This window comes from Phalaenopsis equestris, unplaced genomic scaffold (genome assembly GCF_001263595.1).
Source record: "Phalaenopsis equestris unplaced genomic scaffold, ASM126359v1 Scaffold001314, whole genome shotgun sequence".
In the NCBI taxonomy this organism is placed as follows: Eukaryota; Viridiplantae; Streptophyta; class Magnoliopsida; order Asparagales; family Orchidaceae; genus Phalaenopsis; species Phalaenopsis equestris.
In genome coordinates this window covers 271,076-298,197 of record NW_018165753.1, presented here as the reverse complement: position 1 = coordinate 298,197, position 27,122 = coordinate 271,076, and the positions used below count along the sequence as shown (strand labels likewise).

The 27,122-nt window shown below is 36.3% G+C and overlaps 1 protein-coding gene across 3 annotated transcripts; it reads right to left on the bottom strand.

The window, feature by feature from the left end:
• Positions 1–3,836: 3,836 nt before the first annotated feature.
• Positions 3,837–22,959, bottom strand: LOC110033968 (probable methyltransferase PMT11). 3 transcript variants are annotated; one of them, XM_020738160.1, is made up of 10 exons: positions 22,223–22,959; positions 15,060–15,209; positions 14,692–14,962; positions 11,022–11,132; positions 10,338–10,497; positions 9,118–9,375; positions 8,127–8,249; positions 7,154–7,231; positions 6,409–6,560; positions 3,837–3,949 (listed from the first exon to the last, which is right to left on the bottom strand). In XM_020738160.1, the coding sequence occupies exons 1-10, from the start codon at positions 22,862–22,864 to the stop codon at positions 3,909–3,911; spliced, it is 1,986 nt and encodes a 661-aa protein (XP_020593819.1). In that variant the 5' UTR covers positions 22,865–22,959; the 3' UTR covers positions 3,837–3,908. The 3 variants fall into 3 exon arrangements, with proteins under 3 accessions (XP_020593819.1, XP_020593818.1, XP_020593820.1); XM_020738159.1 differs by lacking the exon at positions 3,837–3,949 and having other exon boundaries at positions 5,988–6,560; XM_020738161.1 differs by lacking the exons at positions 3,837–3,949; positions 7,154–7,231 and having other exon boundaries at positions 6,488–6,560.
• Between the last annotated feature and the right edge of the window lie 4,163 nt (positions 22,960–27,122).

The following is a 27,122-nucleotide window of genomic DNA, read 5'->3' as shown; positions in this document are numbered from 1 at the left end:
GTAGACTCTCCACGTTTTACTTTTTCTCTTGTTTGTGACTTTGTCGTATGTCCCTTTTTATTCGATTCCTATCCTCTTCAAATCATTCATATGGTTTGGGAGGGAGATTTATTCGAATGGGGGAAGTATACGACGATTGACAAGCTGGCGACTCCTTTTAAAATAAAAAAAGAGGAAAAATAAACGAAAACAATATGATAAACCATTATGTAAAGAAATCAGCTTTAAGATAAAATCTATGACAGACTGCACCACACAGAAGTATAATCACTCAGGAGAGGACTATTTTTCGTCTTCTTTGAAAGAATCTGAAACTCATTGAAAAAATTCTTCACCACAAAGCTCCAAAAATAATTTTCAAAGTTGTGGTTTATCCTTCGTTTCTGGACATCTAATGGTTGGTGCACTGTTGAACTAAATCTAATATTAAAATAACTCCATATAATCTTCCAAACGTAGCACAAAAAAGCCTCATCCTTTTCAAAGTTGTGGTTCATCCCTCATTTCTGGACATCTAATGGTGGGTGCACTTTTGAACTGAATCTAATATTCAATTAACTTCAAATAATCTTCCAAACGTAGCACAAAAAAGCGCATCCCTGACATGATGAACTTTCTTCAGCAGGGCAAAGCAACTCAGGAAGGAATCTATAGATCCGAAAAGTCTGAATTTCTCTTATCTGGTATTTTCATACCTCTTATGTCAGTTCCTCGACCTCAAGACTGTCTTGGACAATCATTGTTAATTCGGTTGGAGTCTCTCTCATAGGCTTATAGTTGAAACTATGTGCATCTTTTACTCATCAGATGGAAGTCTCCTTTGTGTCCTCATTTTCTTCAATGCCTACAGTGTTATTACCCATTTTTTTAACAGCTCCTTGCTTAGTGAAATATATCATATATTTGGTTATGCAATTTGGTTCAATATGCTCAAATCTGTGGCACTTGAAACATTTCCTAACTAGGATGGATCTGGAAATGTGGATTGGTGCCCTCTATTCTCCACTTTGAACTAGTGCCTTGTCATGCAGAATCAACTTAGATGTTTTCCTGGGTGTACTCTAGTTGTAAGATCCTAGGGTTGAACCCTGCCTCTAAGTTGTGGTGGTCACCCGATGATGTAGTCTCTCAACTTTTGAAGTCGGAGTTTGAACAACCAGTCTGTAGTGAGCTAGTAGGAACCAGCACTGTCTCTCTTGTTTCATCTTGGAATATGTAGTATTTTATTTTTTCCTTCTCGCTAGCGTAGGTACTTCAGATTTTACCATCAAAATAATGCACTCTTCTTAAATTTGTTGATGACTAGTTTCAACATTCTGTTTAGTGGGACATTCTGACACTTGAAGACACATTCCAAAGTCTAGAGCTACTCGACGACCATGTTCGGATTCATGTGACCATCGAAATATGATAAATGCACATTTATTTCAAAATTCTGACTTCTTAGATATTTCAAGTTGCATATTTGATTTAGAAGTTCTTCATACCATTAATGCACATGATGGAAGAGGTTTACTCCATCCTTTTGATCTAGCAAGTCACCATTGTAGATATATGGGTGACTCATCCAGATTGCCTCATCTCGAAGATGGTAAGCCTCAATTGTAGTTGATGGGTTTTCCACTGCAGATCCTTCCTAGAAATCCTTTGAACGTCTCTTTGTGGATTTCTCTTCGATTAGGCTTCCGATGATTATCTTCTTAGAGGCATGACTAGTTTTTTGGGTGTGGGTAGGTGGAACGTGTTGATGTAAGGTGAGAAAGAAAAATTTTAGGTGGATATTGATTTATGTGAGGCAGATACTAGAAGCCCTAGACAACATTAGAGTTAGGATAGCTCTGATATTAATGATACTGAAGTTAACTGAAATCACATTAGGAAAATCAAATATTATTACTAGAAGCAAATATGTGGTTATAATTAAACACACTTGAAAGGAAAAATACAACATAGAACATGCAAACTCACGCTCGTGCGAATCCCAGGTGAAGATGGTGACAGTTAGTGGGCTTGATGGGTTAGTGATAAGGTAGGGAAGGGGTTTTCGGGTTGTGGGTGAGGAGCGATAGTGATTAGGAGTGGATGGAACAGTAGGACAACAAGAGGCGGCATCCAAAACAATAGTAATTGGCTATTTGGGTCAATTGGACAACAAGGAAACAACAAGGTGAAGACATTATAGCAATAACAACAAGTGGAATGATGAGAAATTGTTGGGTAGGCATCTGGAACAACATAAAACAACTCAAATGGCTATTTCTGGGTAGCGACATCCGCGGTGAAGACATTGTATTGCGAGACAGTCAAAGGAAGACTGTTCAAGGTCTATGACAATGAGAAGGATGGTTAGACGGTGAGGAACTGCCGAAAGACAATAGCAGAACTGCGGTCAGGTCGACTGCAACGAGGAGGAAGGCGTGGTAGCAAAATGAGAGGGATGCGGGACAAAGTAAGGAAAATAGTCATCATGTGGAAACTAAGATACAACCGAAAAACTATTTGGAACCCTAGAATACAACCATCGAAGGAAAAAAAAAATGCCAGCGACCGTCCAAATACAAAACACACAAAAACTAATTTCCAAATCCTAATACAATACATATATAAAAAATGACTAAAAAAGAATTAATAATAATAGGAAATAAAATATAAGGAAAATGAGGTTATTTCGACGCCTCTCTAGCCATAGCTATTCCCACGTACTATAGCTAATTTCTAATCATATAGCAAGATGTTATGAGAAAATTCAAGATGATTATGGATTACACAATATAAATGTACTATACAAAGTTAATACTTTATTGCATAGTAGCTTATAATTTTATAAAATAAACACATGCTTAAAAAAAATAAAAAGAAATTGAGGTGTTATAAATGTTCGTTTAGATATATTCAATTATTTATATTGATATTGATATTATTTTTTTAGTCACAATATATTCATGGATTGAGCTGTATAGCGACATGAAAAATCAATTCAATTGAATATAAACTCGAATGATTACAAATGAAGAAGTTTGAACAGAATCTCTTCACTCTTTATCGCAGCTATATCTATATAAAAAAATTGCATCGGTAACAGATCAAATACCGCCTAAAAGTAAAACAAAATTGATCACTAATAACATCGAATAAAATCATGTTCGAATCAACTTATTATTTACTTATTTGTTTTAGGAATCTGCGCATCACCATATTTCATGACAAAACAAGCAAAGGCAGAAAAAAATATATACTTTAGCTGATTTTAAACGTAAATTAATGCAAAACTCCGTCAAAAAAATTTGATCGTTTTATGATAAATTAAGAATTACATAAGACACATGCAAACAAAACCAATCAAAAAAAAAAAAACAATAAATTAAGATATTCAAATAATTCAACAAAATTAAGCAAATATTTGGAATTATATAATTATAAATATTAGGAATATAACCCTCCTTCAGTTATAATAATAATAATAATAAAAGCTTTTATCATTCCTTCTTACCAATGCCATGAGCCATGTTGTAGATCCCACGAGCCTGCTTATCAAACAAAGCAAAATGTTGACAAGGTCAAGCAAACGCACAATGTATGAGAAATATGTTTCGATACAAAATTTAGGATTTATTTTAATATAATTTTATTCATCAAATAATCAATATTTTTATATTTATATCATGCAATATATCGGTATAAATATAATATATTACTTCAACTGCATCCCATCTTGATTTTAATATTTCAGAATGAAATATTCAAGGAAATAATCTTAAGTATAAATTTAGTTAGAAATAGAATACTCACAATTAGTGCAACGGAAGTGGCGGCCAATGCAAGGGGTATAGCAACTGAAGTTATTGCATCATAACGGCCCTTCACATAAACAGGTTTGTGTACGCTTTGAAAATATTGCTGGAGCTTTCTCAGCCTTTCCCTGGAAACAAATGGTTCTTCTGCTGCCATGCTGCTGGTATGAAAATTATGACGCAGCACGGAAATATTATTGCTCAGAATTGTTTTGAACAATAAATTAATTACAGAAATCGATTTAGGTTACGATTTGGATTGAAATGAAAAGGAGATTTTCATTTTCTCAAACTGCTGATCTTAAGGAAAATAATAAATAAATTCCTTCTTTTTTGTAATAAGGAAGACAAAAGGGGCATTTACGTGCATGCCACCCAATTCTTATGTATTTACATATCTAACATGTAAAATTCCATTTTGACATTTATGCCATCCAAAATTTTCATATCACTATTTTCACTTCGAAGAACTGAAACCCTAATATTCATGCATAGGGAAGGGTTGTATGTATGCAAAAATTGAAGTTTAGATGCTTGATATGTAAATACATAGGAATTAAGTGGTATGTACGTAAATCTTCCAAAAAATAAAAAGCGTTGTCTAATTTTCTGACCAACGAATTAATATTTTGTAGATTCAAAGGATACAAAGCCTGAATGATTAATCCAATGTAAAGATGGAACTTAACGTTATGAATCCCATTAATTCACAAAACTGTTACCTGGAGGACCTGAAGAAGAGACGCCGTAGAACAGCTCCTAAATGAACAGGGCAATTGGAGAGAAGGGAGAAGGAAGTAGCAGAGAAGCAAGGGTTGGCTGCAATTGTTATGTGATACTGATATATTTATTTAAAAAGAGATATGAGGACCCCAACGCTCTTTTTTTCTAACGGGGAACTGTTTAGTACTTTCTAGTTTAATCTGGTAGTATCCTGAAGTTCTGAAATAAGAATAAGAATTAACCTGAAGAGCACGCACAAATAACTTAGCTCAAACCCAAGTAGACTTTGGATTATGATGTATGTGAAAAACAGTAAAGCACCAAAATAGTTCATATGGGGTCATTTTAGCCCCAAAGTGAGACCGAACTATCCCAAAACACACAGAAACACAAATGCGATTGCTGAATTTTGAAGAGAGTCACAACAAAGACTCTTAAAACCGAAATAAAACTCATTTTAGCCCCAAAGTGAGACCGAGCTATCCCAAAACACACAGAAACACAAATGCAATTGCTGAATTTTGAAGGGAGTCACAACAAAGACTCTTAAAACCGAAATAAAACAACACACAACACAAACGACCTTCTAGGGTGAGGATAAAAGGGGTGAATGCTGGCTGATCAGCAGGTGGGTGGCGGTCTGGGATGCTGTGGCAGCACTGTGGGTGATGGAAAGGGCTGGCGGCAGCAGATGGAGATGCAGGAGGAACAGGCAAAAGCAGGTGAGGATGCAGGAGGGTTGGTTGGCGGCAACTGCTGAGGGTGCAGGAGGGTTGGTCGACAAGCAGGTGTGGGTGTAGGAGGGACTGGCGGCAGGAGGTGGGGATACAGAAGGGTTGGTCCGCTGGAGTTTGGGTGTGGAAGGGCTGGCGACAGCAGGAAGGGGTGCAGGGAGGGCTGGCGTCAGCAGGTGGGGGGTGCAGGGAGCTGGTAGGCAGCAGATGAAGGTGTAGGAGGGCTGGGCGGTAGCAGAAACAGGAAGCAAAGGGCGACAGGAGGGAGGAGACGGCAAGTATACTTGGTGAGTTGGATGGCTGCAGCAGTGACAACTACGGTGACGACAATAGAGGCAAGGTAGCGGAGGATGTAGGAGAGTTAAGGATAATCACCACCTTGGAGTGAGATAAAGCCGAAGAACCACTCGTCCTCATATACAACCCTAAGAAGAAAAACTGGGGATGCTGAAAACTGAACCACAACACCCCCAATCTCCTCCCCCCATTGACAAAGTCTATAAAAGTGCCAAATTATTCCCTAGACTTTTTAAATTGGGGCTTTAAATTGGGGTTGAGATAGTTCTCGGTGGGAACTATTTTAATCCATATTAAAAAATTTTGGGACTAAATTGGCAAATTTATATACTCATAGACCAAGATGACCCTCCACAAAGTGTCAGGTGACTACTTGACAATATTCTCACATGAAAACAATGCATATATGACACTTATCTAAAGAAAGGATTTATTAAAACATAATGGGCATAATAATTTATAGTACAGATCACATCAAAGAGAACTAAAAGTGAATTCAGATAATCTCAACACAAACAAAAAACAGGCAAAATGAAGCACTTAGTGATAAATTAGCAAAAAATGGTGCGCTATATCTGAAGTTGGATTGTACTACTGCTGAGCCAACCAAAAGGAAGTTGAGATCGGTTGGTCAAATTAGCAAATTCTGACAGTCAATCCTATTCTTCAAAAACAAAATAACATATCCTTTTGCATCGATAACATTATTTTAAAATCAATAATTATATTAAGCAAAAAATGAAAATTATACAACTTGGCGCAACGCTAAAAAATACAACTGCAGTAGCTTGAGAAGCCAAGCAAACTAGAGTACTGGAGCATTCATTTGTCACAAATTAAGATCCTCCTGCTTGAATAAAGACCTTCAGATGTGTCAAACTGGTTTGCTCTCCATCCCATGGCTAATGTGATTGCTTGAATTTCATCAATTATGTACTTAAAATCGCGTATATATGCACGTCCACCCGGCCTTAGGATGCGATCCATCTCAAGTAGGATAGTAGTGATGTTGCATCTGGGCAAGAAAGAAAAACGATTTTAAAACAAGCAAGGGTGCAAGACCTAATTATGATTTTGCGCTGCTAAATTTCAGTTTTTGTTTGATGTATTTGAATGCTTGAAGCTCAAGTCAATAGAGACCCCCAAATAAGAATTTGAGTTTTTATTATCAATTTCGGAGGATGAACAAATAGCCATCAATTTTGGTTTTTTCCTTCAAGGAACACAAACATTAGCAAAACTATGATTTCAAGTTAGAGAGCAAAAACGCTTACCCTAAATGTAAGGGGGTAAAATTTTATAGCATACATAATTGCAGGAGAATTTAAAGATAAAATTTTCATATTATACACTGCTATATAAGATTTTTCTCAAATATAAGGGGTGTGAGAGCAACTCCATTCACTGCAACATTTTTCATTTTTAGGAGCAGTATTTCGATAAATGATTTTATGTCCCAAATGAAACATTAAATGGCCAAGCATAGACTAGAAATTGGCCAGTGCTGATGGTAAATAATTCCCAATTTGAAATTGGAATTGTGTGTAAGGATTCAAGTAGCCAGTTACCAGTTGTAAGAAAAAAGAAAAGCTCACATGAGTTTATTACCTTTTCTGCTCTCTAGAGAACAGGCCATATGCATGCAATAAATCATAAGTTCTGGGATATGTATCGAAAGGTTCACACCTACATTGGGAAAGGAAAATTTTTTAAGAAATAGATTTTTATACAGTAGTTCATGATAAAAACTTCACATTTGGTGGTGAAGACTAACTTGGTGCTTCACCAAAAAAAGCGAGAACAACTCCAAACATTATTTCTTAATAAATTGCAAAAAAAAAGAGTGAAGTGTCAAAATAGTCCCCTGACTACTTGTACGGGCCCTTTTAGTCTCTCTGAGTTTACATAATTATTAAAGTAATCCGAGGACTCTTTTAATAAGAGCAAAAATAGTTCTCATTGAGGATCATTTCAACCCACAGTAAAAGAGTATGGGGGCTAAATTGACACTTTTATAAACTCAGGGTTTACAATGGCTCCCCTAAAAAAAAATCAGGGGTTCATCCTGACACTTTTCTCTAAAAAAGACGAGAAACAAAGAACAAAAACAAAAAGCAGCTCTTGAGCACAAATCCAAGTATATCTCTATTGATTAAACCCATGTGATCAGAATTCAACAGGAATAACTACACTATGCAATTTCAATCAAATAAAATCGTCATTGCTATATTATTATTATAATTAGCTACGTGAAATTTGTAGCTCCAACAAGAACGACAATAATTCACTGAAATTTAATGCAGTTTGAATTGATACTGATAAATTACTTATTTAAGTTATAGGTCAAACAGGTTCAAGAAAAGACTTTCCGTCATTAAAAATCAAATGTTAAAACTATGAAGCGCTTTGTTAGCATCCCAAAAAACACTGAGCAGTCAAGAGCAGTCAAATTTCATGGTGAAAACAAACATAAAAGCCAAAAAACACTGAGCAGTCAAATTTCATGGTGAAAACAAACATAAAAACAAGAAAAATATCATAAAAGATATGGAACTCAGAAAAGCAAAATGAAGGATCATACCAATCATGGGCAACTCCTACTAGCCCTCGGTCATATATTACAGGCAGTGTGTTAGGCTCGCTTGTTGGGACAACATTCATCACCCAGCTGTTAGGCAGGAGATCAATCATTGCTGCTGCAAATCTATCATAAAAAAGAAAAAAAATTACATTTCATCATTTTCACATGCTAATATGAACAATAAGAACAAAGAAGTTGAATGGTTGGAGGAGTTGCAAAAGAGTCCGCACCAATTGAATCATTTAGTTAAGCAAACCTTCAAGACGTTAACGAATAGTGATACGAAACACAACTTATTCAGCAAATCACTATTTTTTCAGCCTAAGGGGCTGTTTGGTAAAGACTCATAACATTTATCACTGGATTTTACTAAATCCAGCCAAACGATAAAATGCAGGAGTTTAATGGATGTACTGATTTACTAAATCTAATTTTGCCTTCAATTTGTCCTAAATCTGGATTTACTAAATCCGAGGGATAGGTGGATTTAAGGATTTACTAAATTGTCCTAATGTTAAATCCTACTTGCAGCCAAACAGCCCATTAGTATAAGCATTCAATGTAATTAACTTAACAGAGTGATTAGCCGATCAAATTTTTGTTGTGATCACATGATTTCTCTTTAAAAAAGAAACTCTCTTGTCCAGACTATATTGGAAATAGTATTGAGTTTATATTTTCCTAAGGAAAAAATTATCATAGCAAAATACATAAATTAATATGAATTTGTAATGGAAAATGGAATTTCTAAATCCAAAACTCAATAGCACCAACCTTAAAAGCTCGCATTATACATCTCAAAAACCTTTACAACACTTGTATAATTGACTCGCAAAACCAAAGACAAAATTTCCTTCTAAACTTCATATTAATTATTTATGCAACGCTTTCTTCAGCCAATTTGACTCTTGATTTGTATCTCTAAATTTTTTCCAGTTTTGCCAATAGTAGCATTAGAATTGGAAGGATGTGAAAATTCAAAATTACATACCCTCCTAGTCCAGCTCTCATGTCCATAACATTTCGAAGGTTCATTTCCTTCCAACGAAAAGCATTGACATAACTTCCAATTATTTCATTCCAGTATGCAGATTCGGCTTTGAAAAGCTCATTTTTAGCCATGTAAGCATCCATTTGCACTGCTTGAAGCCTCTGCGGTGGTACATGCAGGCGATCAGGCCAAGGTGAAACGTCTCTTTCAAATCCTGATTCAGGAAGCCTGCTGATGCATGCTTTCAGATTAACATACCTGAATCACAAAGAACATAAATAAGTCATAGCTATTTAAGCAAATCAAAGTAACGAGTCATCTAGAAAACTTCTTCAAGTTTCATGTTATGCTAAATATTACTTAGCCTCCAATGTTTCTTTTTTTTTTCTTAATCTAGATTTTTTCCTTCTTAATTTCTACGTGCTTGTAATTCCTATTTTTCGTTGTTTTATTTGATTTTAAACTGCAACATCCCTTTTACTTCAAATAGGACCCCAAGGCTGGATTTGTACAGTTGAATGAATTAATTTTAAGATTTCCTTGCAAGATTTCACTTTGTGTTGGACGAGAAAGAGGGGTTCTAGTCCGACCATTGGGATGGAGTAATGCAACCCAATCAACCACACATGGGAGAGGATCAAAGATGGTCCGTTCAGGAGAGAGCTTTGATATGTATGAATAAAGGGAAAGAAAAGTAAATTAGTTTTGAAATAAAAACCAAAAGGCGAGATATGTTCCAAGCACCGTTGCAGATGGATGGGTGGGAGACATTCACCCATGAGGTGTCGGAGGGAGCACAATCATGAGAAAACTTTGGTTGTGGACAAAAATGGATGTAGGGCAGTTGACACAAGCGGGAGGAGCATGTTGGTTCACAAAGGACACTCTCTCCTTATGGACTTTTAGCTCAATGTGGCTCGTAGAAAGGCCAACGAAGGCTTAGGCGAACTTGAAAGAGGCTCATGCATGAGGTTGAGATGAGATCCCTTAAAAGGTGTATGTCATGTGGCAAAGGAGCCAGTAGAGACACAATAGATCGGAATGTGGGTGGATACGTAGTTGAAAAAAGGAATGATCATAGCATCATGTAAAAAAGTAACATTTGAAACACATTACATTACCAAATAAAAAATCATGACTTTGGGAATCCGATTGTTAGAAAACAAAATGAAAAACTTGGATGAAATAGTTCTTTAAAACTGAAAAGAAGCTTTAAATACCAGACATCATCCGGGTTATCATCTGGGTCACACAGTGAAGGTTGAACTCCAGCTTCACGTCTGTTATAACAAGTGTTGTTCGAAGGCTTTTTCCATATAGCAATATAACCTTCCTTTTTCACAAGCTTCCAACAAATACGAGCGGTTAGATTCACCATCTCTATCACAATGAAGTTAAAACCACAAGTAAGGAATGCATTTTCCATGTAATAAAAACAACTATGATCGTCAACACTTGAAGGTCAACACTTGAGCTTTCTTTTTTATTTAGTTGATTTACCTAATTCTATTTAAGTAAAATTTCTCATGATGACTGCTAAGTATCATGAGATTGAAAAGACTAGCTGCAAATCATAGGAAAAGGGGTAGAGTAGAAGATTAGCGGCAAATTAAAGGAAAATTTTAAAAAAAAACCCACAAATTATAGAGAAAGAGGTAGAGCAGAAGATTAATAAAAAACGAATATGCAGGTGAACATTCAAGAGTTTTTTTATTTTTTAAATTTAGTTGATATGCCTTGTTCTATTAAAGCAAAATTTCTCATAATGGATGCTGAATAATGGGATTGAACTTCATTGGCAATATATATAAGGCTCAAGAAAACCATCTTCTAGTTAGTGGGAATTAAAAAAAAAAATTGCTGGCTAGAAACAATGTTTGAAGAGCTAGTCAAAACAAATTTACCTTTCCATGCTTCTTGTTGTGCCTCTTCATGTTTATACACAGGTTGTGCTGCCCAAACGAAGTATCCTCCCGACCTCAGCATTCTGTTGACCTCAAGAAGCAAGATTCCACCTTCATCATAATTCAGAAAACTGATTAGTATAGCAGAGTCAAATGAGCGATGTTTAATTAATCAGATTCGGGTTCAATTCGGTTCCATGCTGTCTTGAATTGGTTCAGTTTTAAGCAAACATTAATATGGCAACCAAACCAATAATTTTGGTTGGTCTGGTTTAGGCCCTTAAATCTTTAGAAATTTATTTTTATGATTTCATTCTGGTTCTATTTGAATTTAAATGACTTTCAATAAATCGGTACATATTGATTTGATGACCTGCCCTAAAATGATCAATCCTTTAAATCTCTATAAGAATTCAAGGTTCACTGGAAAAAAATTAAAGATCCCGCCTGAATTAATCGTACAAAATAATTAGGTACAGAGTTTATAATTATAATTACAAATATGTATATAATGCTTCATCAATTAAATTGGATTTCTTTTGATTTTATAAAACTTCATATCGAAACCAAAGCAAGGTCAACTTATAGAATATGTAAAACAAATCAAAACCAAATAAAATCTACAAGTATAATCGAATTGGTTTGGATTTTCAGTTTAGCTGAGTTCCTTTATGCAAAGAATATTGAGTTATCTTCAAAATAAGAATGATGAATAAAATAGGCAAGGCCAAATTTTAAGGTAATCTGCGCCAACTGCTCTGAAGGCTAAAAGATGCAATAATTGATTTGAAAGAACAATATATGCTACAATTGTATGTGAAGATAAATATTTTCGTATTTCTAGTGATAAAAATGGTCGGTCTTACTATGATTTTTATAATGATGAATGATAAATCATGCCCCCCCCCCCCCCCCCCCCCTTTGGGATAAACAACCTAATGGTGGAGTGCCATTATTAGAGAGTTAAGCTCTTTCTTAATCTCAAATAGAAGACCCCTCTATTTTAATAAAGGAATGCAAACAATGCTCTAATATACAACCAAACAAATAGATGATTGTGCATGACTAAAACCTCAAAGATAGAGGTAGAAAATGACCTAGGTTGCTACTGATAAGTGAAAATATACGACAATAATGAGGTAATCGAAGTAGCATCAATAATTTAGCAAGCGCCTCAAATTTTAATACCTCCATTAATCACCTTCTTTGTGTTAAGATCTTTAGAAAGATAGTAAGATAAAATATTGTCGAACAGTTATGAGATTTAATGAGATAATAAATAGACAAAAGGATTCCAAAAAATAACAAGAAATCTAAAATATAGTGAAGAAAGGTTTACAAAAATTGTAGGGCATATATAACATTGTCTTAAGGTCAATGTGAAGATGGACAAATCCTTTTTCTGAAGACCGAAGAAGAAGAGTTATCAACAAATGATATTATTGTTTAATGTTAAATGTTTGCTAACTATTCAAACCTCAACAACATGTTCACTCTTCGCGCAAGCGGACCGCCCACTTCAAAATTGGGAAGTCAAGGCCACCAATGCAACAACTTCATCCATAATGATTATGACTATCATTTGTTCCAATGAAAAATATAATATGATCAAAATAAACAAAAGGTAGAGCAAGCAAGTCAATAAAGAACATAAGATAAAGTAATTGAGATATTTGAAACAACAAAATATAATATGATCAAAATAAACAAAAGGTAGAGCAAGCAAGTCAATAAACAACATAAGATAAAGTAGTTGAGATATTTGAAAAAAAAAATCCACCTTAAATTGCGCCTAAAAATTGTATGGATGGATGAAGCCCAGAGAGAAACTTGACCAAAAGAAATCCTATTTTTTCACAGTAGTTAGATTGATGGTAAAGTATGGTATTGACTAAGTTTATCCCTTTTTTCATTTCAAGAAGTTGGATGCTCTTGAATACAACGAAGATGCAAAGGGAATATGTTATAGTGAAGAGTGTATAGCTGAGAGATGTCCTAAAGGCAGATGAAAAGAAGAAAATCCCACATCTCTTCAGCAGCCTCTTAGAATATGAAAATAGATACAATAGTTGGTTGAAAATTATATTCATCTAATAATAGCATAGTCAACAGCTTGTTATTTTATATATTTGATGTTGTCCAACAATTCAAAAAGTAGAGAATTAGGATGACTTAAGCTACTAATGAAATCACATAGGAAAATGGAAAGCACTAGACCAATAAGGTAATTATCATGATAAATGTACTGATCGTGTAAAAGGACTTCCTCCCCGTGAAAAGATTCAAGATAAATGTACTCATCATGTAAAAGGACTTCCTCCCCATGAAAAGAGTAGAAGATGCCACGGGAGAAGATCACTGAGAATAAAGAAAAGAAAAGGAAAGGGTTCTAAATAGTCATAAATCCACGGTAAGAATGTTAATACAATATAATAGGAATTATGACAAGGGGGTGTATGTGTGGATATAACTAGGGCTATGGTGGCATGGGTGAAGTGTTGTTGAGGCATGCAACAACAATGCAAGTCATGGGATACAAACTAATCACACAAAAAGGAGGGCTCATTTAGATCGTTGGTGATTGAATACAGGCAGCGAAGATCATTGGCTTTACGATGATCTAATGTGGAAAAAATATGGAAATTCACCTAAAAGAGAGAAAAATATCAATGTGACAGTGGATCTCAAGAGGCATAGTGAAGAAAAAACAAGGGCCGTGGCTAGAGCCACTAAATCTAATACCATATTAGAGAATAAAGTTATTTCTTAAGTTCTTATACAATAGAGGAACCCTCTACTTATTATAGAGAAATAAAAATATTGTTTCAAGATACAAAAAAATAAGCATACATTACACACTAAATATAAATAAATTTCCAATTTGATATTCTGTTATCAATCATTACTCCCAAAATCCTTGAATTATTCTAAACTATAAACCTCTTATTGGCAATGGAACCATTCTCATATTATTCCATGCCCACAAGACTATCATAAATTAAATCATTAAGGTATTCATCAAACACAGTAGAGTTAACTATTTCCTTAAAGCTTTATGAATTGACTTTCAGTATTCATACATTCATGGCAATGTTACGTGATAGTTACCTTGATTTTGTGCAAATCTTTCCAACTACTTCTAAACATGTTACTTTGCATCTACCTATTTTTCTTTTTAATCATTCCATATTAATTGTACCTATCAGCCTTATAAATGTATTATATCATCTAGTATATATGTTAAAACCACCTCTATGCGCCACTAGCTTAGATTATTGAACAAATTCAAATGGCAAACTCCAGCATAAAAAGTTTATTGTAACTTGCATAAAGTAATTTTCCACCAAATCAAACGAAATTTTTTGAAATGAAAGCTTGCACTCATAAGTTGGTTATATATAAGCAGTTAGTGCTGTCAAATTACGATTCAAAAAATTTCAAATGGCTCTCAATGTAGTATCATTCTTCGAAGGACATTTTTATTGCTTTTTTTATTTCTTTTAATCAGTATATTCCATCAAAAAGTGAAAGAGAACATAGATACCATAGTGTAAACCTAAACACGGTAGGCGTTAGAATAAGAATGCATAGACACTGTGGTGCAGGCGACCATTTTTAACAAAAATATAATGACTTAGGATGGATAGAAAAAAAAAAGAAAATTTTATACCATCACGGGTCCAATTTATCCTACATCTTGAGCAATGAACTAGATCGAATGCTTGACTTGGATAAAACAACCTATGTGTCGCAAACACTGCTACCATTGCAGGGACACCACGTTCAAGGGCAAATTGAATCTGGTTTTCATGAGCATCTTTTGGAGCTATTGACATAGTGATAACATCTCTTGAAAACAAATAAGCACCAAAACTTGCCACACCACATCCAACATCAAGAACAATTCTTGTCTTGGAACCAAATGCAATATCCTGAACCATCTGCCAAAAAAAGTCAGGAAGATAGAAATTTTAGATAGGAAAAAAATTAGAAGACATGCAGATGACTACATATAAAGTAAGGAAGATGTCCAGAGACCACAGAGATCTGTTGAATATATTGATCCGCCCCATGTATAAATTGAGTTCCACCTCCAGGAAATCTAAATTTTTCCCCATCTCTTGCAATCCAATTTTGCCCTCCTTTTTCTTCAACCAAGCGTGTATGTGGAACATTGTTGAACCACACCTACAATTGCTATCATTTAAACTTTTTTCACCAAACAGACACAAAATCAAATCATTGGAATAAAAAACCTAATATGCCATTTCATTAGAAATTAACAGAAAAAAATAATTAAATTCCAAGTCTGTAGCAACTAAAATGTTGTTATTAGGGGTTACAAAAGAGGAAATAAACTTAAACTGCTCGAGTCCATCCAAACAATAAAAACACTTTAATCAATACAAATACAAAATTAATGAAAAGTTTTGTTTGGGTTTTACAAATAACATTCTGTTTCAGAAAACAAAATGTAACCTACTTGATTTCTCACTTAACAAAAACGTCACATTCTTAAGAGAAAAAGGTTCGGATTTTCAGCATAAGCTATTTCAAAGAGAAAACAAGGACTAATTTAGAAACACTAGACACCAATCATGGGCCCTCATGGAAAAAAGGAATTTTATTAAGGAAATCAAGATACCGGTGAAATAACATGAGCTATTTCAAATGAAAAGTGATCCAGTCTAGAACACCAATTGCTGCTTATGGGGCAAAGCGGTAGATAAGAAAAAACATGAATCATATGAACAAGGTTTCTCTATGAGAATGATTTTGCAATAATATATATATATATATATTGAGAGAGAGAGAGAGAGAGAGAGAGAGAGAGAGAGAGAGAGAGAGAGTGAGAGAGAGAGAGAGAGCATCGGAGGCTCCCTACGTGTTAAAATTAAGAAACAGGTATAAAAGTTGGAGGGGAGGAGGATCTCCGTCTAAAACAGCCAAAAAATACTTTAACACACCCCTAGGGATTCCTCCTCCCACATTACAACTCACGCAAAATGAAAACTCCAAACTTATAAGTATACCCAAGGAAAAATAGCAAAACTCAAAATTAGTATACCTGTGCCCGTGTAGTAGAATAACAGGAAAAGAAACAAAAGAGAATCCAAGGAGGCAGCACGAAACTCCTAATCCACTGGAAACACTGCAGCATACAGCAGTTCAAACTGGGATGTCGATCGACTGAGTAGAGTAGCCAAACAGCATAAGACCAGCGTAAACCAACAGATCAGGAGAGCCAAAGACACAAAGCCAGAAAGGGGTGCAATCCGAAACCTGCCAGCAAAATAAAGAAACCACAAGAGGGAGGGTGCAAAACCAAACCTCAGTAAAGATACGAGAGCACCCAGCCACAGGGCCGAGCAACAAGTAGCTTCTAAAATCTAACATAAAGTAAATCCAGGTTATCCCCAGTAAGGAGACGTCCGAGAGTTGCAGGGGGGATAAACCTACAGAGCATGCATCCCCTGTTTGTCTGGCTAACCAATCGACAGGGGAGTTGTCATCTCTATGGATGAAACTCCAACTCACTTTCATATGTCTTTCAGAAATTAAAGCAGAAATATGTTTAAGAATGCATATAATATCCCAGAGAGGAGGAGAAATACCCAAGAGTATATCATAGAGCATTTTCGAATCAGTTTTCACCTCAATTGTATGAAATTGAAAGCGATTGTCACCGTTAATGCAAGAAAAACCCCCCAGCATTCCGGGGCTAATGTCAACGTGACAGACCTCCCCTGCATGTTTGACTAACCAATCAGCAGTGGAGTTGCCCTCTTTATGAATGAATTTTCAATTTACTTCTAATTGTCTTTCAACCATTAAAGCTAAATTACGTTTAAAAGTGCAAATTATATCCCAGAGGGGAGGAGAGATTCCCAAAAGTATATCATAGAGCATTTTAGAATCGGTTTCCACCTCAATTGTGTGTAATAGGCTAACACATAAGAAGTTGTCATAGAAGCTTGGGGGGGTGGGGGGGAGGGGGGTGGATTATATTTGAAGTTGTTTCTCGCGGTCAAAATAACTCAAAGGACCAACAAAGGAAAGAAAAACCCTCCCCCCTTATCATCAAAAGCCTTCCATTGTCACAAATAAATACTTAGGATGCCTTTATGGATCCAGGGGATACCAAAGTGTAAGCCCAATATATTATAAACATTCAAAGAAAAAGCACATTCAAAAAATATATGTCTCGAATCTTCCTCCGAGACTTTGCACATAGGACATCTCGAAGTCAATTTAAGTTCTTTCAACTTTAAAATGTCATCAAGAGGCAGTAAATAAGAGAAAAATTGCCAGAGGAAAAAGGGGATAGAGGGAGTTAAAAGTTTGTGGCAAATTCATTTTCCCCAAAATCAATCACGGTGAGAGTGTAAAGTGTCATAGATTAACTTGCAATACCGATTGAGAAGTGGTCCTCTTCCACACGGGGAAATCCCTACGGGAAGGGGTAATAAGTATAGTATTTATATGCTTAACATTTTGCTCCCTCAAAATAGAACACAGTTTGGTGAAATCCAATCTATCTTGAGCAAAGAAATTAGAAACAAGTTATTAGTATGAGGAGGATGAGAATATTTAGAGAGAGAAGACAATTCCAAATTATCATTCCAGAAAGAGATGCTACCGTCACCAATGTCCCAAAACATAAGATCACTAGCAATAGACCTAGCATTAACAACAGCTTTCCAGATACGAGAATCACCAACTTTCCACAAAACCTGGGAAAGGTGAGAAAAATCACAGTATCTTTTTCCTTTTTATTGAAATACAGAGAGAAAAGACAATTCTCAATTATCATTCCAGAAAGAGATGTTACCGTCACCAATGTCCCAAAACATGAGATCACTAGCAATAGACCTAGCATTAACAACAGCTTTCCAGATACGAGAATCACCAACTTTCCACAAAACCTGGGAAAGGTGAGAAAAATCACAGTATCTTTTTCCTTTTTATTGAAATAACACATGATCATGATAAAACCTATACATTTCAGTGAAACTTACATGATACAGGTGGACAGAACTTCTTAAGTTGAAAACTGTTAACCTTCAAAGATACAAATTTGTATCCATATAGAAAAGAAAAACACGAGTACTACTTTACTGCAATTACTACATATTAATAGAGTGCACATGAACAAAAAGACATCAAAACCAGATGCTAGTTTGGCAGTAAGCAAGAAGAAATAATATTATAGGCTACACTCCACTCATTACATTTTTACAATCCCTGTACTGTTGAATCAATTCGTGAGATCCAAATATTGATAAATTGTTCACACCCTCTTCATCATTCCCATAAGTTCGGGTATCTCAGGCAACACAAGTAGTCAACACAGCTTCCAGATGTAGTCAAGCCAACAAAAACAATTCATAAATAGGGGAAAAAATAGATAACTTAGGGGGAAATTATGCATAAAATCATTAGTAATGCTATACTGAAATGTTATTTGGAAGTAGCAAAAGTGCCAATGACCTTAATTCTATGTTTATTGATCAAAAGCAAAAACCACAAGTATCCATTTTTGAGTGGTTCAAATTTTAAATAAAGAGGTAAGAAGTCAACTATCACGCAAAAGAAGTAATTTCACGGTTTCAACGTAAATATTGACCACGCTGCCATTACACTAAAAACCGTACATACATTTGACATAGCTAAGTTAACCGCACAATTTAATAAAAACTAAACTAGTTGGTGTTGTTGTTGCAAGATCTAGATATACCAGTTGATGTGGTATATATATAAATCAAACAGAATAACGATCGACGAAATGAAAAATAGAACGAAAAAAATCACACCAGAAAAGAACAACACAGCAAAACACACAGATTTACGTGATTCGGCAAATTGCTTACGTCCACGGAGTTACAGAGGATTTAACTACTCGAGGAATTTACACCAGTCGATCACCTCGACAGAGAATTTAACTACTCGAGGAATTTACACTAGTCGATCACCTCGACTTACAATCGTTGCTCTTTCTTCTTCTCTCTCTGTTCTTCTCCCTCTACACTGAGATACGCCGAAGAAAACTCTACATCGAGATATATCGAAAAAAACAAACTTACAAAAGAAATAAACCTAATTTTTCTTCTTTCACAAGCCACCAAGAAGAAGCCTAAGGAGATCAATCTTCTTCTTCTTTCTTCTTCCTTCTGCTGCAAGGAACTACCGCTTGCACTTCTCTTCCTCTGTCCCGAGGAAATCTTCCTCTATCCCGAGAAAACCGAAGAAGAATTCAAAGTGTGACTACAAAACCCAAGGAGAGTTATCCGAAGCATTTATCACGAACAGGAGGGAGCGAAGAGATGTTTCACTTCACAAAAAAGGAAGGGTGACTCTCCAAAGCAAAGTAACCGCCCAAGCATAGTGGACCGGACTCCACTATTTCTAGCAATTCTCCCACTTGGAGACCAGTACACAGGCTGCAACATTTCCTTCCTCAAACTGATATCCTTCATTGGTTGTGTCGACTTTTTCTTCAACATGTATCCTCTACCTTTCCTTCCTCAAACTGATATCCTTCATTGGCTGTGTCGACTTTTTCTTCAACATGTATCCTCTACCTTGAATCCTCCAACTTGAATCCTCTATCTCTGCAACTCAAAGTCTTTGTCTTCACTCTAGAAGACCAACTCAAGAGTAACGCCCTCAGTTAATATATCAGCACACTCCACATAGCTTTGCACCTCAAAGCTATTTCCTGGGTCACTCTTGTCTCTTCTTACAACTCCCACTGCATGGGCAACATCCTGTCCCTGCTGAAAATTTTTTTCAACAAGTCTAGCCTTGTAGCTCTTACTGACATCACGCTCAGTCTTCACCTGATACATCCACTTGTTGTGCAATGTCTTCTTCTATGATGGAAGTTCTGTCAGCTCCCGCTTGCTCGAACTTTCATCTTGCAAAATTTCTTCATAGCTCTGTGGTTCTTCAACATCTGTCTGTGAAACAATATGAATGGATGCCCCAGACCCACTTTCCTCTTCACTTCCGTCACTGTTATGCGTCATTGTTATGCACTGTGGCCTCTGGTAGATTTCCTACCACATTCAAAGCCCCTAAATTCAATATCAAGTCTTCAACATAACTATGAACTACCAACAATAGTGCATCATGTGATTCTTCAGATACCACATTTTCGCTATCATTCTCCATCTTAAGATTTTTACAGTTCTTCTTTATGTGACCAGCCTTGCCACAATATCAACAGTTGTCTGTTTACTAAACTTTGATTTTGATCTCCCTATACATGAGTTCCTATCATGCAATCTCCCTCTGAAATCAACATTCGGCGCCGAACTCGAACCCGAGACCTCGCTAGAATCTTTCCTGCGAACTTCTTCAGCTAAAATTAAATCACGAATATCATCGTATTTCAGATTAGATTTACCTGCAGAACCGCTAATTGTTATCCTCATGGCGTCTCAATTATCTGGCAATGAAACCAACAATATCAGTGCACATATCTCATCATCAAAATCAACTTCCATAGATGACAATTAATTTGTGAAAGTATTATAAACATTCAGGTGTTGAACAACAGAAATACCTTCCGTCATTTTCAAATCGAATAACTTCTTCATCAAGTGCACTTTGTTATTCACCGATGACTTTTCATACATACCTGATAAGACTGTCATGAGATCTGCAGTCGTCCTTTCCATGACGACAATATGTGCAACGACCTCGATAGGGTCAATTGAATAACCCCCAGAACTTGTCGATCCAACAAATTTAATTCAAATTTCATTCATCCTCATTCATCATTTCAGGTCTTTTCCCCAATGACAAAAAATGAAGTTTCTTCCGATAAAGATAATCTCACTATCTGCATTCTTCAATAACCAAAATTTATGTCATCAAACTTCTCGATCCCTGAAACTTTCACTTTATCTGCAGTCATCATTCTTCCCCAGATCCGAACAAAACGCTCTGAAACCAATTGTTGTTTTTTGCGAGATTTAGATATATAAATTGATGTGGTATATATATAAATCAAACAGGAGAACGATCCACGAAGTAAAAAATAGAACGAGAAAAATCACACCATAAAAGAACAACACAGCGGAACACACAGATTTACATGGCTCGGCAAATTGACTACGTCCACAAAGTTGCAGAGGATTTTACTACTTGAGTCATTTACACCAGTCGATCACTTCGACTCAAAGAGGAATCTCTCACTCTTCGTTGTTTTCTCTCTTTTTCTTGCTTTGTTTTTCTCTCTCTACACCAAGATACAACGAAAAAAAACTTTACACCGAGATATACCGAAGAGGACAAACTTATAAGAGAAATAAACTCAATTTTTCTGCTGCCATAAGTTACCAAGAAGAAGTCTACGGAGAACAATTTTCTTATTATTCTTCTTCTTCTTTCTTCCTTCTGCTGCAAGAAACTACCGCTTGCACTTCTCTTCCTCTGCTCCGAGGAAATCTTACTCTATCCCGAGGAAACCTAAGAAGAACTCAAAGCGTGATTATAAATCCCAAGAAGAGCTTTTGTCACGAACAGGAGGGAGCGAAGAGATGCTTCACTTCACAAAAGAGGAAGATATAGAACAATAGATTATTTGTGAAGAGATGTGACTCTCCAAAGCAAAACAACTGTCTAAGCATAGTGGACCGGGCTCCACCGTTTTTAACAGTTTTCTTAAGATTCCTGCAGTTCTTCTTTACACCGAGATATACCGAAGAAGACAAACTTATAAGAGAAATAAACTCAATTTTTCTGCTGCCACAAGCTACCAAGAAGAAGTCTACGGAGAACAATTTTCTTCTTCTTCTTCTTCTTCTTCTTTCTTCCTTCTGCTGCAAGAAACTACCGCTTGCACTTCTCTTCCTCTGCTCCGAGGAAATCTTACTCTATCCCGAGGAAACCTAAGAAAAACTCAAAGCGTGATTATAAACTCAAGAAGAGTCATCCGAAGTTTTTGTCACGAACAGGAGGGAGCGAAGGGATGCTTCACTTCACAAAAGAGAAAGCTATAGAACAATAGATTATTTGTGAAGAGGTGTGACTCTCCAAAGCAAAACAACTGTCCAAGCATAGTGGACCGGGCTCCACCGTTTTTAACAGTTGGACTGCTAGGGTCCTCATGGATTAGTATCATAGGTATAGAACAATAGATTGTTGCATCTAAAGCCAAAGAAAGCACGAAAAATAATTTTTGCACAACTGACCTCTTCTCTGCTCTTCGGCCAAGGAATCGAAGTCTTATAAGCCTCAGGCGCTGGAACCAAGCAATTCAACCGTTTCCCCTCATCCGGGCAATGCCGCTCAAACTTCTCCCCTCGTTCCGACGCGTTAAACTTCTCGATCGCCTCCAGGTTATCCAAACACGGAATATACTCCCTCGTGCTTGCAACACAGGGTTGAAACCTGTCAACCCTAACCCTCCCCTCGCCCACACCGCTCTCGACCATCGTCTCGTTCCACAGTGCCTGATTCCCCCCCACCTCCAAATCAAATAACCCAGCATCGAAGTCGTCCTTCATCTCCCCATTCTGGTCAACAACCTCAAATCTCTCCAAGGATGGAGGAGGAGGCGAGGGGATGAGTACAGGCGGCGGAAGAGGAGGGACTTGAGTGGAGGCGGTGGAGATAAACGAAGAGATGTTGATTGTGCGGAGTGAATTGGAGGAGATGGGAGCGGAAGGGGCGGTGTTTGCTTCGCTGGCATTGGTGTTAGGGTTGAAGAAGATGAGCTGAGAGGGATCGTGGGACCAGTGCTTGCCGAGGAAAAAGGTGGCGATGCACGCGAGGAATAGTGCGGCAATTTTTATGGAGAATGGCGACTTGAAGAGATCGATGAGAGCTTTCATACCTCTCAGAGAGAGAGAGGGAGAGAGATGAGTGGGATGCTCGGAGAAGAAGGGAACAAGCCGACGGATTTAACTGAGTTTTGCCCATCCCTTTGGGCTGCAATCGAAAAATTAAAAATAGCAGGGGATGCATTTAAAAAAGAAGATTTACATACAAAACACTCCATCCATTCTTATGTATTTAGATGTCTTAACGCATAAACCTTAATTTTTACATACATACCACCTTCTCTATACATGAAATATGTATTTCACTTTTTAAAAATTGAAATAATTTTATTTTCATATGATATTAAAAATTTAGGTGATATAAATGAAAGAAGTAAAGTTTAGGTGTTACATATGTAAATGCATAAGTATTAGGCCGTATGTATATAAAATGCCCATAAATAATTATTATGCTAATATAACTTATCTGTTGCTATTCTGATATATAATTTCTTTCGTTGTAATCACGTTGAGCAAAGTCAACAAAATGGAGGAAAAAATATTATATCAGGACTCCGCACGTAGATTTACGTGCGGAGTCGAGTCCAATGAAATCATGTCACACACGTGAATGTGAGAAAAAAATCAGTCTGGTAACACAGTAGAATATTTCTCCCGTGTTATTCAGGTGTTATTGTGTGTTATTCAATTGTTATTGATGTGTTATTGTGTTATTATAACACCAAGAATATTTCCATAACAACACAATAACACATGAATAACACATGAATAACATACAATAACACATAATAACACGGGGGAATATTTTTCTGTGTTACCTGTGTTACCGGGAATATTCTCTTGTGACGTGATTTCATTAGATTCCGCACGTAACTCTACGTGTGGAGTCGTGATGTAATATTTTTTGAAAAGGAGAGAGGATGAGGGCTCCAAAAAGTGATGTTAAGGCTCAGTGAGTCGAGAATCACAATAATAATATATTATTTAACTTACTAAAAATAAACAGATGATACATTATTATTAAGAAATGTGAAATAAATATATTTAATTAAATTCTAATTAATTTATTTATAAGCAATCATCTTGCTCAATATCAAGCCTTTAAAAAAAAAATTATGGAACAAGAAACAATTTAGCTTATGAATATAAATAAATGAATTGAGTTATGTTCAAATTAGATTAATTTAGTCTTCAAGCTCAAAGTTATTTAATTATTAATTTGATAAAATTTAAATGTGTATTTATTAAACTAAGCTAAGTTCTTCAATGAGTGTATTGATTTACTTATAATCTATCTATTTGGGGCGGACTCAATTAGACTTATGTAATATAATAATCATTTCTCACCGATAACCCCACATTAAAGAATGGTAAGATTCACTAATTAGATCATTTTTTTTTTCTTTGGTAATTGAACCCAAAAAATAATGTGCACTTTAAACTCGAGACCTCACAGGAGGAAGCAAAACTCTCTACTTAACAAACTTAGCTAGTTATTGTACAATATAGCACCTCATCAACATTTTTATTCATTTAATGAAGATAAAAAATGCCTATATCTAAGCCAAAATGAGATAAAAGATTCTCCATAAAATTTTAAAACAATAATATATCTTCATTTTGAAATAAAGCTCCCTTAATTTCTTAACTTTTTAATTTTTTTTAGCGAAAGAAAATATATTCCCATTTGAAAATTATAATTCGTATGCATCACATATTAAATTTGAGTCTCAATTTATATATAATATAATAGGACATCCCCAAAATTTAAGACAATGTAATTAAACTAAGCTACATTAAATCAATATAAAATAGACTCTTATTCAATATGCTTAATATGTATTATTTTAATAATTGAATTACTTATCACTTGATGAAGGGCTTCACAAAAAACATATGCATCGGGTTTAGAAATAGAGTATCTGAAATGGGGGTTTTCCTCCAAAAGCTTAATCTGTTTGGCTTAAACCAGTTCAGTTGAGAGGGTGGCTGAACTGGCCCCCTCCTCCTCTTTTCATTGGGCGGGAAATTTTCCCCCTTTCTATTTTTATTTCCAGCTTATATATCTCCTATTTATATGTGTGTTTATTGTCTAGGTTTTAGTTTTATGTTATTTCAGATTTTAGATTTGTAGAGACAGCCGTCGGCGTCCTGTTTTCTCCCTCGAGGGTTGTCTCCGACGGTTAGGGTGCTGCTCTGGCTGTGTCACTCTCCCCGATGGTGATTTTACCTTCCTCCCTTTGTGGGCATCCACTCTCTGATACCCCACCAGAATTCCAGTTTCAACATCCTCCACTCCTTGCTACCACCTCCAGCCCAGGATTGTCGTAATCCTCCCAATCGTCTTATCGCTAACCTCTCTTGGACATCGCCCATCAGATTCTTCCTTGCAGGTCACACCCCTGTCCATTGTGGCTCCCTCCTGAAGGGTTCCCAACCCAGTGATCCTGTAACCCACTTTCCAGCCTAATACCCCCTCTGCCCCCTTCCCTTAAACGCAAGGTTTTCCTCCAAAAACTAAACCGGTTTAGCATAAACCGGTTTAGTTTAGAAAGGTAGGCATAACCAACCCCCTCTTTTTGCTTTTTAATTGGCGGGCATGTTTTCAATTTTATTTTATTTTTTATTTCAGATTTGTCAGGACTTCCGCCGACATCATAGTTTCCCCTAAACTGTTAGGGTGATGCTTCAGCTGTATCCCTCTCACCGACGGTGATTATCTACTCCATCTTCCACCTCCATACCTCTCGTACTACCTGCAGAATTCCCCTCAACCCCACACACATTACAGCCTCCCCTTTTCCCCATTTCTACAGCTCCAATCCCGGCAAACCCGGTCGCCCAACACTATCACCTGTGAACCTCCCTACCCGTCACACCATAGCCTCCTCAAATCTCCCAACCAGCCTCTGCCTTGACCTGTACCCCGTAAGATCCACGTCCCATGAAATCCAACCACACATCACCCATCCTCCCCACTGTAGCCTTTTTTTGTGAGCCTTCCCAATCCCAACCGATCTCATAACTCCCTTTCCCTTCCCTTTCTGGCTGCCTTGAATATACCCCGTAACAACCAACCCACTCCACTATAGCATCTCCCAATCCTCACAGAACTATTGCCAACCTTCTCCAAGCCCGAAACCTACTGTCTTTGGGTCTCCCAAGCCTCAACCTACTAATGTCCAACCTACCCTTGCCTCCACCAGCTGCCTCCACCCCTTCTCTGCAATCACCGCAAAGCCTTCCTACAACCATCTAGGCGGCCATCACTTATACCTACCCCTTCTCACTATTGTCAACAGGTCATCCCAGCTCGCCCTAGCTGGAGAATCGTGTTGTGTTGCATTTCTTTTTTTGTTCCGAGTTTTAGTTGTAACCCTTTTACATTTGAATAATAATATTCATACTTTCGTTGTGGATTGGGTTTTCCCCTCTGGTGTCAGTATCAAAATAATCATCTATTGATTTATTTTATTTTTTATGCATTTTTTAGAGCATTTACATACATAACACACAATTCTTAGGTATTTACATCTCTCCATAAACTGTCATTTTTACTCCCCGTACTCAAATCTTTAATATCACATCTAAAAGAGCACATATATCACTGTTTAAAAATGAAATATAAATTTTCATGCATAGGCTTAAAGCATCAAAGTGCAAGATTTAAGTGTGGGATATATTAAAACAGAAGAATTGTGTGCTAGGAATGTAAATTTGTCTAATATTTAATGCTGAGGGAATTTATACACATGGCTTCAAAATTAATGCACATTACATTGAAAATGCCCAAAGGTTCCGAACTTCATACTTATGTCACCACCAAGCAAATCATAAGCCAGCTTTAGCATACATGAGAAAATTTAAGAATTAAAATTGCAATATAATAAAATTTCTGACAAGCACATAAATTTTCAGGCTCTGTTTGGCGCAGCTGCAGCTTCCCAGTTTTTCAGCTGCAGCTGCGGAGAAACTGACTGTCTGTTTGATGCAGCTGTGTGAAAACAGCTGTGGGGCAGCTATTTTTTGAGAAATGATCATGCTGCCCATGTTTGTTAAAACTGTTTAAAAGAACTGTAACAGCTACATTTTTTTAAACTTCTGAAGCAAAAATTCATTTTTAAACATAACTGAAAGTTCATATACCCTCACTTCTAAAAGAAGATTTTGTGAAAGTTTAAAAGATAGATATGTAAATCCATAAAAAAAGAACATGTAGGGAGACTAGAAACTTGAAATTTTAAATGATAGATATGTAAATCAATAAAAATCGAATAAAATGCACTAAATCCCTCCTCTCTTTTTTTTT

What these genes read in the sequence shown, in the direction of transcription:
- LOC110033968 (XM_020738160.1), bottom strand. Translation starts at nt 22,864, where the DNA reads ATGAAAGCTCTCATCGATCTCTTCAAGTCGCCATTCTCCATAAAAATT. An exon ending in GTAGGAGTTGCCCATGATTG is followed by an intron (nt 7,232 to 8,126) that starts GTATGATCCTTC and finishes TTCCCAATGTAG; the next exon opens with GTGTGAACCTTTCGATACAT. An exon ending in CCAGTTTGACACATCTGAAG is followed by an intron (nt 3,950 to 6,408) that starts GTCTTTATTCAA and finishes TCATACCAGCAG; the next exon opens with CATGGCAGCAGAAGAACCAT.